Source organism: Pseudophryne corroboree, chromosome 6 (genome assembly GCF_028390025.1).
Source record: "Pseudophryne corroboree isolate aPseCor3 chromosome 6, aPseCor3.hap2, whole genome shotgun sequence".
NCBI lineage: Eukaryota > Metazoa > Chordata > Amphibia > Anura > Myobatrachidae > Pseudophryne > Pseudophryne corroboree.
Genome location: NC_086449.1, coordinates 119127466 through 119145002, shown reverse-complemented (window position 1 = coordinate 119145002; position 17537 = coordinate 119127466). Strand labels below are relative to the sequence as shown.

At 43.7% G+C, this 17537-nt stretch overlaps 1 protein-coding gene across 7 annotated transcripts in view; it reads right to left on the bottom strand.

Annotated features, from left to right (window-relative positions):
* The window catches only part of ANK1 (ankyrin 1), a 451795-nt gene that overhangs the window by 167898 nt on the left and 266360 nt on the right, over window positions 1-17537 (bottom strand). For all 7 annotated transcript variants that reach the window (XR_010180528.1, XM_063931753.1, XM_063931756.1 and 4 more), the window contains exons 3-15: window positions 14882-14980; window positions 14630-14728; window positions 14396-14494; window positions 11173-11358; window positions 10967-11065; window positions 10782-10880; window positions 10441-10539; window positions 10155-10352; window positions 9752-9850; window positions 9489-9587; window positions 9203-9301; window positions 1072-1269; window positions 264-362 (exon numbers count right to left, since the gene is read on the bottom strand). Coding sequence is in view for 6 of the 7 variants with exons in the window: in XM_063931753.1 (XP_063787823.1) it covers window positions 264-362; window positions 1072-1269; window positions 9203-9301; window positions 9489-9587; window positions 9752-9850; window positions 10155-10352; window positions 10441-10539; window positions 10782-10880; window positions 10967-11065; window positions 11173-11358; window positions 14396-14494; window positions 14630-14728; window positions 14882-14980 (1572 nt within the window). In the remaining variant the exon portion in view is untranslated. The remainder of the gene's footprint in view (window positions 1-263; window positions 363-1071; window positions 1270-9202; window positions 9302-9488; window positions 9588-9751; window positions 9851-10154; window positions 10353-10440; window positions 10540-10781; window positions 10881-10966; window positions 11066-11172; window positions 11359-14395; window positions 14495-14629; window positions 14729-14881; window positions 14981-17537) is intronic.

Genomic DNA, 17537 nt, shown 5'->3' with positions numbered 1-17537 from the left:
CCTGAAGGGCCCATTCCCATCAGTGAAGTCTGTACCCCAGTAACTATGACAGTCCTTGCCCACAGAATACCCATTCATGGGTTCTAGAGAAGGTCATATGGATAGTGCTGCTGCCCTAGGCTTTACAATTTAATACAGTTCTACACTCCTAAATATGCCTAGTTTGATATATGGAAAATGCAGCCACATATTCAAGTCAGCTGGCCCTGGGATACAGTCATAAGTGGAACACAGACACTGGCATAAAGGGAGAGCGAGGTCACCTTGCCAGCACTGTTGGAGTGAGCTCCTCTTTCCAGCAGAATTTCTGCAATCTGGATCTTCCCATATTTTGCAGCCACATGGAGGGGAGTAAAACCTTTCTGAGGAGAGAGAAGGAAAGGATCAGCAGGGAGCAATGCTGACACAGAAGACTGGAGACTGTGACACAGTTACTGCAAAGAAAAACACAACAGTGGATTATTCAGCAGGCGAATAGAGCCAAAGTGCTGGATATAACTATAAAAAACACTTATGAAAACTGGTGCTCAGGTCCAATAGGTGACAGCACCTGTGTCATGTGCACAATTTTTCACAATTAGGGTCTAATTTTTGTTATGTTGCAATGGAAGGGTAAGTAGAGTTAAAATATACAGAAAGATAAAGTGGAGCATTCTAGCTAAACTCTAAGGGCATATTCTGTTTGCGGTCATGTGATGTCGCAATTGGCGACTGTGCACACCTTCATTTAATATGGTAGGCAAAAATCACAGATTTTTCTGCACACCTTTCTGGTGTACGATGAAAAGTCTGTGGTGTTGGTGGTTGCAAGATGCCAGTGAAATGGTTGGAACGGCAGCACCTCTCAGCCACGACACTAATTTTTTCAGTTATGCAAATTGTACAAGTTTTGTATACAATATACACTGCAACGTATATCTGATGCTATCGGTCTATCTCTGACAGTGGGGATTCCCCATGGTCTGACTCAGCACGTGGAAGAACCCCACTGTATACTTAGAAATGCATCTACACGTAGTCATGTTGGAAGGAGCAAGTCTGCGTTGTGAGTGGTGTGATACAGTGTATTACCTTGGTCATGGAGGTATGTGCTGCTTGGTTGTCCAGCAGGAGATCTGTGGTTTGGGTGTGACCCCCACGTGCACTCAGGTGCAGGGGTGTATGGCCTGCAGTAGTGGGGGAATCTGGGTGAGCGCCATGGGATAACAGCAAGCGTACCATTTCAAAATGCCCAGAGCGGGCTGCACAGTGGAGAGGGGTCTGGTCATCCTGTGGGACAATGAATAATACAAACAAAATGGAAGAGAAACAAGAACAGTGCCACAGAATACAACTCATACTAGGATGGGGTCATTACAGATGTAGCCACGCTCATCTTACCTGCGGCACGGGCACACATGTTGTGCCAAGCGCCGAGATGCAACTAGGTACATCGCCCATTCATTCCTATCACCGTGCACATGCGAACGCGTCATAGTCACAGGCACACTAGCTGCGCCAGCTTTGCAGAGGATAAGATGCTCAGCGACAAAGCCGTAATTCATGAAGGGGGTTATTCTGAAGCCATCAAGGTCTTTGAAGTGGCATTTTAAATCTTTCCATTATGCACATTTCCTGTAGAATCCACAATCCTGCAGGCACAGGATTTCTGGATATGTTTCTAAAAGACAAGATGTGGGTGCAAATGTGCCAGCTAGGCGCTAAGGCCACTTGTGCCGGCAGGAAAACGCTGAGTGCCTACACGTTTTACACTTTCGCAAATTATCCATTGTGAGTGTTGGGAAACATCCAGGGTGATTTCTGTTAGTAGAAGACATCTGAAATACAATGCATTTTATATTGTACTTCCATATGCACAATGTACAAAATGGGCCTCATTTAACGTTTTCGCTGCTAAGGATTATCTCACGCCTGTGCTGAGCCCATTCTGTACGTTAGCAATCGTAACGTTCCAACATCAATATCACAATTTTTTTTATGCAGTACCTACACAAATTATACTGTTTTTGCTTCTTCAGGAGACATTGCACTTTTCAAAAAATACCATTAGTGTTTTTGCTACAAATAACACGTTAAGGGAAATTTACTAAGCTCCCGATTTCATTTGAGTTTGCATTTTCAGACGAAAATGCAACGCAGAGATTTACTAAACAGCAATCACGGCAGAGTTCTAACAATTTGCATTGATATTCAAAGCTGTCCACACAAATACGAATCAACAGACCATCGGCCAAACACGGTTGTTTTTTAACATACACCTCATAGAACACGGGAATTTACTAAGGCTTCGTATTCTCAATCACTGCCGATAATAGCAATACACTGCCAGAAAAGGATGGAATTCGTACACAAACAGTACTTTCAAATAGACCTGCTTCTGGCTGGTGTGTTTGGAGAATCATGCATGGATCAGTGAGTTTTGTGCATGCTTCTCTATGTAAAAGTGTAGTAAAGAGTTAAAAAAACAAAAAACAAATATGACTGGGGTCCCCCTTCCTGAATATAACCAGCCCCGGGCGCTTTGAGCCGGTCCTAGTTGTTAAAATACTGCCAGTGTGTGGCAAAAGGCTGGTACCTGTAGTTCCACAGTAAAATAAATATTCCAAAATACACAGGACACACACACTGTGGCAGAGTGCAGAAACTTGGAAGCAGTGCAGGAGAGGTGGGAAACATTAAAAAGCGCAATATTAAAGGCAACAGACCATTGTATCAGAAGTGTTAGGAAAAACACAAGGAAAAGGAAGCCAGTGTGGTTTGCGACAGAAGTAGCAAGTATTGTCAAAGCAAAAAAGATGGCTTTTAGGAAATATAAGCAGACACAAAATAATGAAGACAAAGAGATATATCTTGTTAAACAGAAGGAGACTAGGGGGGTACACACTAGGCGATTTCAGCCTAAAAAAGAAAACGATAACGACATAAATGTCATTACCGTTTATTTTTAGGCTTATATCGTCCAGTGTGTTTGGCGGCAGTATTGGTGACCGATGAACTATGCGCGCTCCCGCACGTCGTTGAGCGTTCAACAATATTGAGCTGACATGCAGCTCAACCCACTCAATGTTGGACTGAGCTGCATTTTCGGAAATGCCGGCTGTGACATCACTACGCTAAATGTTGAACGATAACGTTCAGTGTGTACGCACTATGGGGGTCATTCCGAGTTGTTCGCTCGCAAGCTGCTTTTAGCAGCTTTGCACACGCTAAGCCGCCGCCTACTGGGAGTGAATCTTAGCTTATCAAAATTGCGAACGAAAGATTCGCAATATTGCGATAAGACATCTCTGTGCAGTTTCTGAGTAACTCGAGACTTACTCGGCATCTGCGATCAGTTCAGTGCTTGTCGTTCCTGGTTTGACGTCACAAACACACCCATCGTTCGCCCAGACACTCCTCCGTTTCTCCAGCCACTCCCGCGTTTTTCCCAGAAACGGTAGCGTTTTTTCACACACATCCATAAAACGGCCAGTTTCCGCCCAGAAACACCCACTTCCTGTCAATCACATTACGATCACCAGAACGAGGAAAAAATCGTGAGTAAAATTCCTAACTGCATAGCAAATTTACTTGGCGCAGTCGCAGTGCGGACATTGCGCATGCGCACTAAGCGTAAAATCGCTGCGATGCGAAGAAATTTACCGAGCGAACAACTCGGAATGACCCCCTATATCGTTGAACTATATAGTCGTCCAGAATCGGGAAGTGTGTACCCACCTTAAGAAGGTAATCAGATGTGCAAAGGCACAAGCTGAGGAGAAAATGGCCCCGTCAGTGGGTAAAGGAGGCAAAACTTTTTTTTAGGTATATAAGTGAAAGGAGAAAAACAAAAGGCAGAATAATAAGACTAAAGACAGAGACTGTAATGGCAGATCATCTGAATAATTATTTTTGCTCAGTATTCACTACTGAAAGAGAGGGGAAGGGGCCACAGTTAAGTTGTAGGGATATTCAGAAAAATGAAACAAGTACATTTACAGAATAGAGGTCCTAACAGAACTCTCAAAGCTGAAAGTGGATAAATCTATGAGGCCAGATGGGATACATCCAAGGATACTAAAAGAGCTTAAAGGGGTTCTGGTGGCACCATTAACAGAATTATTCAACCAGTCACTAGCTACAGGAGTAATTCCAGAGGACTGGAAGAGAGCGAACATAGTCCCACTGCACAAGAGTGGAAGCCAGAAAGAGGCAAGCAACTACCGACCAGTGAGCCTTACATCAGTAGTAGGGAAACTGATGGAAACACTCTTAGAAGATTTGTAAATTATCTAAAATCCAGCAATTTACAGGATCCCAAACAGCATGGATTTACTGGGGGGGAGCCATTGTGGCTGCACTGGTTGTGGACCAGTCCCTGGGGGAGCCAGTGTAGGCTGTACTGGTTGGGGTATACACATGGGGGGGTGGGGGCATAGGTAAAATAGCTATATGGTCTGCAATTTTAGCCAGTAAGTTTGTAAATGAAGCCCATGGAGGCTCTTGTACAATAACTGGTGGGCTGAGGTGCTGGGAGGCAGGAAACCACTCTCTAAAGAAAACCCTGATGTGTCTTCATAATTTCTGCAGAACGTGAGTTTGGGGTACGCATCATCCCCATTTTATTTGAATTTCTGAAAGACATCCTTATAGGAGTATTACGCTTGCATTTATGTAAGTTGGGTACGTCCCCAATCACCTATAAGATTCACATCACCTTTGGAATTTCTGTGTATACTATCTGACGATACTATATAGAACGTATTACACCATTGGGGTTTTTATACCCCTTTGTCTTTCCTTGTTTTTATCTTTGGAGGGGAGTCTGTAAGGGAAGAAGATCGATAGAACTTGTCATATTGCATGGAGGAGAAAGATACCTTTACGGATACTTCACGCACATTGTACATGTGAGTACGGTGCGTACCTGTGACGAGCTCTCCAATCACATATTCACGCTAGACTTCTGTTGATCACCGTTATTTGAATATCACCTATCTGGAATTACCCAGATTGTGTATGGTTCTCTTTCCTGGACTCTGAAATCTGAGACTCTTTTTACCTCTGTTTGACAAACTGTCTTTTAAACTTGTCTGAGGACTTACGGATAGCGCAGCAGAAGGCGGACTTTTGTGTTTGTTTTAAGGTTGTTTTGGTGGAGACGCCCTCACTTCCGCTATCTGTGGGCACAGTGGACACTCACCTTCCTTCTGTTTGTATATTACTGGTTGTGGACCAGTCCCTGGGGGAGCCAGTGTAGGCTGTACTGGTTGGGGTATACACATGGGGGGGTGGGGGGGGGGGGGGGCATAGGTAAAATAGCTATATGGTCTGCAATTTTAGCCAGTAAGTTTGTAAATGAAGCCCGTGGAGGCTCTTGTACAATAACTGGTGGGGCTGAGGTGCTGGGAGGCACTAGGCCGCCCGGGCATAAACTATCCTGTGATAAATCCTGAGGTGAAACCTCAGTGTGACAGGTATTACATGCTACCAAAGTAGGTGCTCCTGCCTGTTTTGCCTTGCTTTTGTTAGACATGGTAACAGCAAGTGGTGGACACACAATATGGTATTGAGCAGTGTGTAATAGGGACAGTATGTGACAATGAGCGCACACAATTACAATATTTAGTAGAGTGTGGCAGAGTTAACCCAATACACACCAGTATTCAATGGTTTACAGAGAGAAAAACAGGTACAGGGAATGCAAGTATAATGGCCCTCATTCCGAGTCGTTCGCTCGGTATTTTTCATCGCATCGCAGTGAAATTCCGCTTAGTACGCATGCGCAATATTCGCACTGCGACTGCGCCAAGTAATTTTACAATGGAGATAGTATTTTTACTCACGGCTTTTTCATCGCTCCGGCGATCGTAGTGTGATTGACAGGAAATGGGTGTTACTGGGCGGAAACAGGCCGTTTTATGGGCGTGCGGGAAAAAACGCTACCGTTTCCGGAAAAAACGCAGGAGTGGCCGGGGAAACGGGGGAGTGTCTGGGCGAACGCTGGGTGTGTTTGTGACGTCAAACCAGGAACGACAAGCACTGAACTGATCGCAGATGCCGAGTAAGTGTGGAGCTACTCTGAAACTGCTAAGTAGTTTGTAATCGCAATATTGCGAATACATCGTTCGCAATTTTAAGATGCTAAGATACACTCCCAGTAGGCGGCGGCTTAGCGTTAGCAACTCTGCTAAAATCGCCTTGCGAGCGATCAACTCGGAATGAGGGCCAATGTACAGATTGAATAAAGAGAAATCAAACAGCAGCATAAGTCTCATACAATGCAGAAATAAAATGTAACTGCAATGGACACTGGTATCAACTACACAGCACTTTGAGGAGGCTGGTAAGATTCAGCGTTTTGTATAACCTGTAGGGAGACACAGCCCACCGCCTCTGGAAACCTGCAGAGCTCTGTATGATGGCTACTCAGCATCTCTTGAGAGGAGGGAGGAGCATCCCAGGGCGTGAAGACTGCTGTGGAATGGTGCACAGGGCTGGGGGAGGGGCCGCTGGGGAAGTGCCTACCTCTTTTATGCTGAATATCACCACCGGTTCTCCTGGCTTTAAATGGTCCCCAGCACCAGTGTACGTCATTAATGCCCTGGTGGTCTAGTGCGGCCGAGAGTACACTTCATGTACTGGGAGCCGCGGTCTGTCTCCCAAGACCGCTGTATGTGGACTGCGCAAATTTCTACTCTACAAAATGGTATGTCTTGTTTGGATTCCATACTATTCCTACACATTGTAATGATTTAAATCAAGGCAGTGAAACTACAAAGAAAACAAAATGCACTATTATTTTCAATTGCAGAATGTCTTATGGACACCTACGCGTAGAATTGGTTTGTTATTTCAATAAGGTGGATTAATGCCAAATCAAGGACCACAAAGTATTTCTTTGTGGGGTTTTTTATTTTTATTACTATTATAGCAACAAATACACATTTTTAATAGAAAGGGATGTGGTCAGGATCCCGACGTTCAGAATACTGCCGCCGTAATCCTGACACTGCCGCCGTTTCGCCCCCTCCCGTCCAGCGACCGCCTCTGCCTGTCAATCAGGCAGAGGCAATCGCAGCCCTGCCACGGCCTTTGCCCATCTGGCATGCGCCGGCGCACTACGGCACCGGCGCATGCGCAGTAGAGACCCGTTCGCTTGGCTGTGATAAACAGCAGCGAGCGAACAGGTCAGAATGACCCCCAATGTGTTACTGATGTTGCAATGTCATAAGCATAAATGTAGAAAAATAGGCTCAACGCAAAGGGTTAATTTTGTATTGCATTTTACATGGTAAATGTAAAAATAAAACTTTTGCATAAATTAATAACACTATCCAGACACTATTCTGTCTTATGTCTATGACAGTTCGTTAAAGTATTACATTATGTACAAATAGTCACATCCCTTGTCATATACCAGGCGCATATAACACTTTTTCATGGTGGAAGCCTGGCTCATATACCACTGCTACAGTTACACACATCTTAAGATACACCCAGCTTTGCATATACTAGTGCCTGTACTTTTCACTAACGCATTTCGCGCATGCATTACATACCTAAAATTTGTCATACTCTACTTGAGCCATTTGATGTATTTGTAATAGTGGAATAAATTATAAATTGTTGATGCATCATATACTGGGCCCCATTCAGTATAAATCGCATCTGAGATGCAATTGCATATTGATGAATTTCTGGCCAGTGCGTATGCACAGCACTCGTTCTGCACGTGTGCGGCCCGGGAGATGTGTTCGCATCTCAGTGATGCAAACACCTCTGCCTGATTGACAGGCAGAGGCGTTCACGAGGCAGTCGAGAGAACGTGGGTGGGTCCGGGACGTTTTCGGGGCGGCAGTGTGGCATCACACGTGGCCGCTGCGACAGGAATCATGGCCGCTCTGCGCCTGCATTCGCAGCTGACTGTGCAGGCAGGGGGGGCATCCCTTGTTTTGCTGGGACAGCGATCGCAATTGGATTGCGATCGCATCGCTGGCGTCAATTTGCATGCTGGGTGGCCCTGCCCTGTGCTGGGCGACCCCCAGCATGTGATCGTAAGCAGTTGCAGTTTTGCTAATTTAGCAAAACTGCAACTGATGCTAAATGAGGGCCAATGTATGAGAAAACTAATCTAAACACACATATCGGGAATATGTGTTTTTCCTGCTTCTTTACAAAGATATAGTAGATGTAGTAAGGAAATATTGTAGTAAGAACGTATATTAATTATTCTTGTTTACCCTGTGGGGTAAATTTACTAAGATACTAAGATAATATATAGAATCTAATTGGTTGCCATAGGCAACATCACCAGTTCTAAAAAAAACTCCCACCTTAGTAAATTTACTCCATAGTCCTTTTTTTGAGAGACTGGTGTGATAATTGTGTTAAATGCATGATCATTTTAGGTTGGATTAAAATTGAACTTTAATAATTGAAGATGCATATCAATAAAAGTTTTTTAAGCCCCTTTCATGGCCTTATTCCTTGCAAAACTATTCTATGTACTCCACATGGACTGGTTGGAAGCTACCTTACATAAAGAGCCTAGCACTGAAAAGTTATTTGAGATTTGGGAAGGCTATAACGATTCTTTAATTACTGATCTTAAACGGCAGTTACACAACTGTTTCCATTCTACCCAATGGTATGAGGCTAGCCAGCTATTGGGAGATGTCACGATTAATACCGCCTACAGTCACTCCAATGTCTACTCTGGTCGACCATGCCTGATTTCCTTTCTTTTTGATATTTAGCCATATTTCTTGGATCTTTGTGGTTCATTGATCTCTGTATTTGTGATTGCCATGTGTTTTCATGCATACTTATGCCTGTTTTATGTTATTGTCTTATCTTTTTACTTAGGGTATTTACAGTAGGTCCTTAGGGCATGCCCGAACCACTCTTTCCAATAAGACCCAAGGTCAGTGAATGTTGAAGATGCAACCTGTCTATTCACAGAGTTACATCACTGAACCAGAGAATCATGTCAGTATTTTATAGTGAATTGCTCGGCTGCATTCTCATGAACACTGTTTCAGTCTACAAAGATGGCTGCCTCCACTAGTGTGGAAAAACTATGCAGCATAACTCCCTTGTACTAATAGGTTTTTAACACTTGGATGAGTAGAGAGCAGTGGCACAAACCCACTAGAAAAATTTCCCATCCCACCCCAGCACATTCATACATCTCCCCCAGCGTCACACTCTTTTATCTCACCTTGGCTCTAGCATTCACCTTCGCTTTGTTTTGCAGTAAAAACTCTGCCACATCTGCGTGTGCTGCACGCGCAGCCATGTGCAATGGGGTTTCCACTTTCTGTGACACACAAACAACACACCGTGTCATATTGGGACATTTAATGTCTGTGCAATGTTATCGACTATGAGATATATGATGTGATGGTATTTTGAATGAGTGCACCATAGCTTAGTACATGTTTAGACCATTGTGTGTTATGTACAGCAGTTATTCTTGTCATGTGATTGTATAGTTAGGTTCTCACCACACTGAAGACATTGGGTGATGCCCCTTTCTGAAGTAACATTCTCACAATAGACAGATGTCCCATGAATGCAGCAACGTGGAGAGGGGTGAGGCCAGACTGGAAGAGCAAGAGAAACATTATACAGAGAAAAGGGAAGAGAGAGTGTGAGAATGAGCAATAAAGGTAGAGAGAAGATAACAAGTGATGTCAGTGTTAGAAAGAGAGAGAGACACTGGGATAGAGAAATTATAGGAAACAGCAGTCCACTGTGGTTCCCTCACTTCTGTCACAGCATCAATGGAGGCTCCGGACTTCAGCAGAAGCTCCATGACTCTCATATGACTCTTCTTGCAGGCAATGTGCAGTGGAGTGAACCCATTCTACAGAGGGCGAGAGACCAGCATCAAAAGGTGGAGAAAGAAAAGATTGGACACTGAACATGAAAAAGAAAGGAAGAGAATAGCTGAATAGGATACAGAATGGACACAATAGGAAGACATACTGACCGGGGACTGAGACATCGTGCAAGACAGAAGTGGGAAGAAGGGAGAGGTTATATGGAAAATGTGGACAGAAAATATATTGTCTATGAGACATTCACAGAGGGGTGTGATCTTAGATGGTGGAGATAATTCAAGTTGGGATCCTGGATCATGCATCATATTCCTCTTCTCCATGACTCACCAGGGCTCTGGCATTGGGTTTGGCTCCTTTATCTAGGAGAATTTTTGCTACACGATGATGGCCACAATGAGCAGCCACATGCAGAGGTGTCAGATGATCCAGCGTTATGTCATCAATCAGAGCCTGGTACTGGAGCAGCAGCCGTACGCAGTCCAGGTGATCTCCTTGTGAGGCCATATGGATGGGAGACAGGCCATTCTGCGAATGAGAAAAATCTCATTACACAAACTCATTTTTTCAATTTTTTGAGAATATCAACCAATTTTTGTTTTCAGACCAGTGGTACCTTTGTCTTGGCTTGTATTGGGGCACCATGATCCAGCAGAATCTCTGAGATCCGGACATGTCCATTTCTCACAGCACAGTGTAGTGGGGTCAGTTCGTCCTGCAAGGAGCAATAGAAACCCTGATATCACAGATATACCCATATATACCATTTATTGGGATTTAGACATGACCCATTGAGATATTGTAACCTGATCGCTTAGAATTAGTCCCTATATAATAAATATACGTTGAATGTGAAGGTATAAAACCTGTATCATGTCTACATACATAAAAGTACAGTTGGTAGAGTGGTGTTATTTTCACAATCAAACAAGAACGTCTGTATGCAGCAGCCATTACCTTGGTAAGTGCATCTATCTGAGCTCCCCGATCCAACAGCAGCCGCACCATGATCACATTCCCGCGCCGCGAGGCGATGTGCAGAGCGCTAATACCATTCTGTAGGGAGTAACACAGGTGTTAACTTATTACCTAAACAGCAATAGTCGCCATGAAGAAGCCAAAACAAAGGTGCCCTTTCTCACCTGAGGAGTGAAATTCACATTTGCACCCCTGTTCAGAAGGAGCTGCGCGACGTTAAGGTTCTCGTAATGGGCAGCGATGTGCAGGGGTGTGAATCCTGTCTGTAACACAAACACAAAAATGACCCACAACCAGAGGCTCAAAACAACCCAAGCATAAAGGAGAGACACTTATCTACTGATGCCGATGTAATGCCACACTGTCTGACCTTTGACAATACGTCGGCATTGGGGTCATTCTGCAGGAGTACAGCTGCCGTGCGCGTGTCATCATTTCGCGCCGCAATATGGAGAGCAGGGAGCCGGACTTTTCCTTTCATCCCATAGCTGATGAGGTGAGCTACGACATTCTCATGGCCCTGCTGCAGCGCTACGGCCAGTGGGGTGAAGCCATCCTGTGATAAAGGGAAGTTATTGTATAACGGGATGTCCCAGGATGGAATCTTGCATTATTAGAAGTAACAGAATGAAGAACTGATTGGTTATAGTTATAAGAATTTATGTTGGGTACTAATGAAATAGCAAAGGGTAAAACAAAACCACAGAAAATCTTTGTAATATCATGGAATTATTAGAAAAAAGGCCATACATCAAGACACAGCTTAAAAGGTCAGTGACCCATTTTTATTGAGACAAGACTATCTACTGTGTTCCGTCTCAATAAATATAGGTCAGCAATCCTTTAAGCAGTACCCAGATGAGAAATGCCATTTAGCTGTTTTTTGTTGTTTTTTTTTTGCTGAATGACAAATGGAGGCCAAAAGCATAAAAAGGTATAAGATGCAGAAGCCCTGTGGCCATAAACACTAGACATGTCAGTAAACGGCTTTCAAATGCTCCAACTACTGCAATGGCAGTTGCTCATGCTTCCTGACTATAATATACACCTAGCAAAGCAGCACAAGTTTACAATGCATCACTATACTATAACTGAATCTATACATTCTGCCAAGAACAATTTTTTAAAGGCTATTCCCCCTGCAACCTGCGTCTTCTCACTCGCCACTGTAGCCTTCTGAGGCCTGTTACTTGGAACATCAAATGACATTAAAAGCTTCTGTTGGTGTGAATACTTATATTGCTGCACGCTGATGATGCACTCTGGGGTTAGAGAACAGGGAACGTTCATGCTGCATAGTAACCAAGCATGACAGTAGCAGAATTAATAAGCTACTGTTCAGCTAATTGGAGTGGAAACAATATGAATGTTGCATGTGAAGCTGCTTGTCATTTGCCTTGAGACTCTAAAGTGAACAGTTCTCTACTGAGAGCTACAGACAAAGCGCCGGAATCAGAGATGAACCCCTCCACCGTCTCAGCTGCGAGATAGTACGCAGCGGCTGTGCAAAAATATGCAAATGCAGCAGCTGTCGGGATTTGTCGGCCTTCTATGTAGCCCTATGGTCTCTCAGCATAGCTGCCGGAAGTAAGACGCTGGGGCCGTTATAACTGCATATGGTATCACAGTTGTGACATCCCCGAAAACTGTTGCAGCACACCTGCGTTCTAGTCGCCACTCTCCTGTTACCTCCATGCCTGTTGCGCACATTGCAAAAAATCTTCCCTGTGACTGCTGTAAGGCCATTGCAGCACATTCCAAAGCATACAACATCAACACTGGGCCCATCTATGAATCAGGAACAAAGGGTCTATTACAGACAGATGCCTGCTGCTGCAGTAGTGATCTGACCTTCATCCTTGGATGCAACATTGGATCTCTCAGTCACCATTGGGTGGCTTACGGCACCCATGCTCTGCACACTTAGCACCTGTGTTTAGAACTGTTGCAGAGCTGTTCAACCCTCCCACTGGATTTTATGGGGAGATATAACTTAATAACTGCATAATGAAGAGCTAGCCTCATTCATCAGGGAAGTCTCAGAAATGTAGGCACATTCATATTTAGAAACATTTGTTGGAATTGTGTAATTGTGGCTGGTAAACACTCAAACCTCATACTTCACACCTGACAGGGCGGAACACTATTACAATCCCACTAGGGGACGCCTTTCATGAAAGAAGTTGTTATAGTCCAGTGTCATTATGTGTGCCAACAACAAAGACTTACTAAGGAATGGTCAAAGCTGCCAATCAAAAAGGCAATAGGAATAAATGCTGAAGAAGCCTGATTTAGTCCTATTGCCATTTTTTGAAACTGTCAAAGCCGCCAGCTTTGGCAACCAGCACCCAGGTCTTAGATAAACCCTTGCTGCCTCCTTTCCGCTCTGTAGTGTCACACGGTTTCTTCAAGTTCCCAGAGATGTCAGCATTGATACACGGGGACTGATTCAGACGTGTACGCTATAGCACAGTCCCTGTGACTTTGTACACAGCAGCTGTGCTAAAATCGCTGGAGGCATCTTAAGCAAAAAGACACCCACTGCCAGCTTCTGTGATCCACTGCTGTGTCTGAAGATGAAGCCATCGGGTCAACTGCGTGACCATCGGACAGCTGAGTGACCTTCATGTTATCCTAGATGTCCGGTGAAATCACACTGCTGGGCCAGTGACACTGCATCCAAGACACAACCACTGGCTTCGGAACGCCCAGAAAATGGAGCTTACACGCCTTCTGTTTTTTGGAATGCTCCGTATCGCTGCCCCCAAATGCCACCAGCATGCCAGTCATCCTGCAGCTTTGGTACACTGTGACCAACATCGCAGAAACAGATCTGCACAATCGCAGGGCGGCTCCTGCACGTGCACAGATCTACTAACATCGGAGATGTGCGTAAAATAAATATCGATTTATATACATCTCTGAATTAGGCCTTTGGTTTTCAATGCTACTTTGCTTCTAAGGGGCCCTATACACGGGAGAGATGTGTGCTGAGCGTGCGGGGGGAAACGGGGGGGCCGCTCATTTCACCCAGCGGGTGAAATGAGCAACGTGCTAGATTGGCCTGCACGGCAGGCCAATCTAGCACCAGCGATAGCGATGCGGGGGGCTGCGCATCGCTATCGCTGTGGGGGCTACACACGAGTGATCTATGCTTAAAATCTAACACTGGGCCCATCTATGAATCAGGAATCTAGTCAGATTGCTTAGATTTTAAGCAGCGATCGCTCCGTGAGTACCCCCCTTAAGTGTGTAACATGCAATACTGCCTTCATGGACCTTAAAGTACTACAGTCGCCAACATGCTTTCTGAAGTTAATTGTAACACACATTTTTGCACTTTAAACACTTCTTTTCAGTGCTCAGCAACTTATTGCAGCCACATAAGAAAAGGTGATAAGAATTGCCTCTAAGAGGCAGGAAAAAAAAATGGTGACAACTAGGGACATTTCCAAGGATAAAAATGGCAATATCAAATCGCTTATACCTGGGACTGTATTATTATTTACATTATTATTTTATTTATATGTCTCCAGTAGGATTCCGTCGTAGTATACAAAGGATAGGACACCTTATGTATATTGGGTACTGACCTCTGTAGCTAGGTTCTGATTGGCTCCATTCTCCAGGAGGAATTTGACCACAGGGAGATGGTTCTCTTGAGCTGCCATGTACAGAGGTGTGAAACCTTTCTGTGTTTAAGACAAAGAAAAATCTGATGTCACATGACATTTACGGTGAATTTCCCATGAACAACTTAACCCAGTGCAAAGTGTCTGCACTATTACAGAAATACACTTTCTACATCGTTACATGGAGTTGATTACCTGTGACTGACTGTTGACGTTGGCCCCATAATTAACAAGCTCCCGTACCACGTCCTCTTGTCCAGCCAAGGCAGCGATGTGCAAGGCCGTGTTGCCCTTCTGTACAGCCAGAGGCAACGGGAGAGAAGTTATCTCAGACATGTTTATTGTAGCATAGAGCAGGAAGGAGTGCAGGGTGTAAAATATATACATAACATCACTATGGTATATATAGCAGTACAGAGGAACCATGGATGATGGTGCCGTTCTAACCTTTGTAGTGGTCTCCAGGATAATCTCCTTGTGCAGCAGCTCGCTCACCATTTTCAGGTGTCCTTCCTTACTGGAGAGATGCAAAGCATTCAGCCCATTCTGCAGGAAAGAGAGGGTTACTTTTGCACGAGCGGTGGAATAAGAGTGGGGTGTATGGTAAACCAGTGACACTAGCAATGCACAGCAAGTGACATACTGCATTAAAGGGTTTAGGGCCTGGGCTTTCAACCTATGGTATGTGTACCCCAAAGGGGTACCCCAGAAAGATTCAAGGGACACTTCAGTCTGTTAATATAAAATAAAATTTAAATAATTAGTTAAGAATAAAAAGCACATACATACAACTAATCAGAATGAGTATATTTAAAACATGAACTAGCCGCATGGGGTTAAACTACTAGCCAATCAGAGTGGCTTTCTCACGCTCTTACCATTCAGCAAAGCCGCTCAGTATTGGTTAGTATTGACAGAGTGTGATACAAATTGCGGCTTGGCAGGGAGAGGCACTAGTTGTGGAAATGGTTTGTGATTTTTTTCCCTTCTGTTACAGAGCTGGAAGCAACAAGAGAATCGCTCCATGGATTTAGGTGAATATTAAATTAGCTGTAGAGTGTTAGGGAATGTTTACCCTTTGTATTCTGGGTAATGGATTTGCAGGGGAAGGTGGCAGTGGTGGTTCAAACATTAGGTCCATCTGATGAGAGGCGTCCCTAAGGTCTGGGGTGCCTGAGTACATCTATATTGACACCCATGTTCCGTTTAGGGAGGTGGGGGGATTATGGAGCTGAGATAAAATGGTGCAAAGGCACATTTATTGGGGGCTTTACTCCTTTGCAGGATGGCTTCAGTATTCTTCTCCCCAAAAGAGGTCTACATGTATACTCTACTATTTAATGAAAATAGTAAGGTGCCCAGCCACCGTCATGGTTCTTATAAGAAAGGTAATTCAGGATAAACACTGCAAGGTTTCCTTAGTGAAAAGGGTGATCCTAATCTGGGAGTAGGTTGGATTATTTCCTCTTTCCATAATGCATTTTGCAGGGGGATTTGCAAACACGTAAAGCTCAGCGCTGGTTGATCTTTTAGAGGCAAGTCCGCAGGACAGGAGGCAGGTGTGGGCCTGTCAATGCATTTAACAGGAACATACTGTGGGTGCATTATCCGGGATATGTGAGACAGACGCATACTGTAGCCACATTCGGGTAGCAGAGATGAATGAGTAATAGGCTGCCTCTAAAGATCTTGTTAGTAGTCTATTACATATAAAATATTTTCTTATTTTAAACATATACTTGTTACTTTATATCTTTTCTTTCGGTGAGTCTTGGGGAACATATAACATACTGTAAAACTATTATTTCCTTGTAATAAATAAATTAAAAAAAGACAACCCCCATCTATGTATTCACATAACTGTAACTAAGTAGTGTCAAATAATAAGAACAATAGTTAGAATAATCCCAAAAATTCAAGTCAGTGTTTCAAATATTGGTCTAATACATTTCTTCTATAAGCACAGAACGTGATGCAGGTTGGGCAGTGGAGTGCATCAGCAAATGCTTTCCAGGAATAAAAATCAGGACAAAGTGTAACCATACACATGGCGCACTGAGCCAAGCCACCAATCAATACAGATACAACCTCATTTTACAGAGACCTGACACCAGAGACCTGCTATTTTTACTTCCACAAATGTGGACTCCCCTGTTGTGGGTTAGTGCAGATGGAGAGGGTGCAAGGGGAAAGTGCCAAAAAAAAAACAAAATGCTGACCTGGTCGGGAGTAGATACAGGTTGAGTATCCCATATCCAAATATTCCGAAATACGGAATATTCCGAAATACGGACTTTTTTGAGTGAGAGTGAGATAGTGAAACCTTTGTTTTTTGATGGCTCAATGTACACAAACTTTGTTTAATACACAAAGTTATTAATAATATTGTATTAAATGACCTTCAGGCTGTGTGTATAAGGTGTATATGAAACATAAATGAATTGTGTGAATGTACACACACTTTGTTTAATGCACAAAGTTATAAAAAATAATGTCTAAAATTACCTTCAGGCTGTGTGTATAAGGTGTATATGTAACATAAATGCATTCTGTGCTTAGATTTAGGTCCCATCACCATGATATCTCATTATGGTATGCAATTATTCCAAAATACGGAAAAATCCGCTATCCAAAATACCTCTGGTCCCAAGCATTTTGGATAAGGGATAATCAACCTGTATTTCCGTTTCTAAACTGTGGCCCACTAATAATTACAGCTGAGAATCCAGAGTCAGAGAGTGGTGCAGTTCTGCATATATCAAGAAAAAATCTGGAGTAATAATTGTGTATGAAATAACATAACAGAAAGGCTCACAGTCCTGCTTCCATTGTAGGGTTGTCAGCAAATGTTACACGGAGCTGGGTAGGTAACCCGTGGCCCTCCAGCTGCTGTAGAACTATACTTTACAAAATAAGAATCATCGGGATCAAATTAGTCCACAATATGTATATGGTTGCTTAGTTCTTAAACGTCTCATGGGGGGATCACTATGCACCGTTAGATTCTTTAAAATTATCCATATAGTAGCTACTGTCACATAAGGTCATAGTGTCCCCAGCTGTGCCCTGAGTTTTCACCACTCAAGAACACCATACTGTAAGT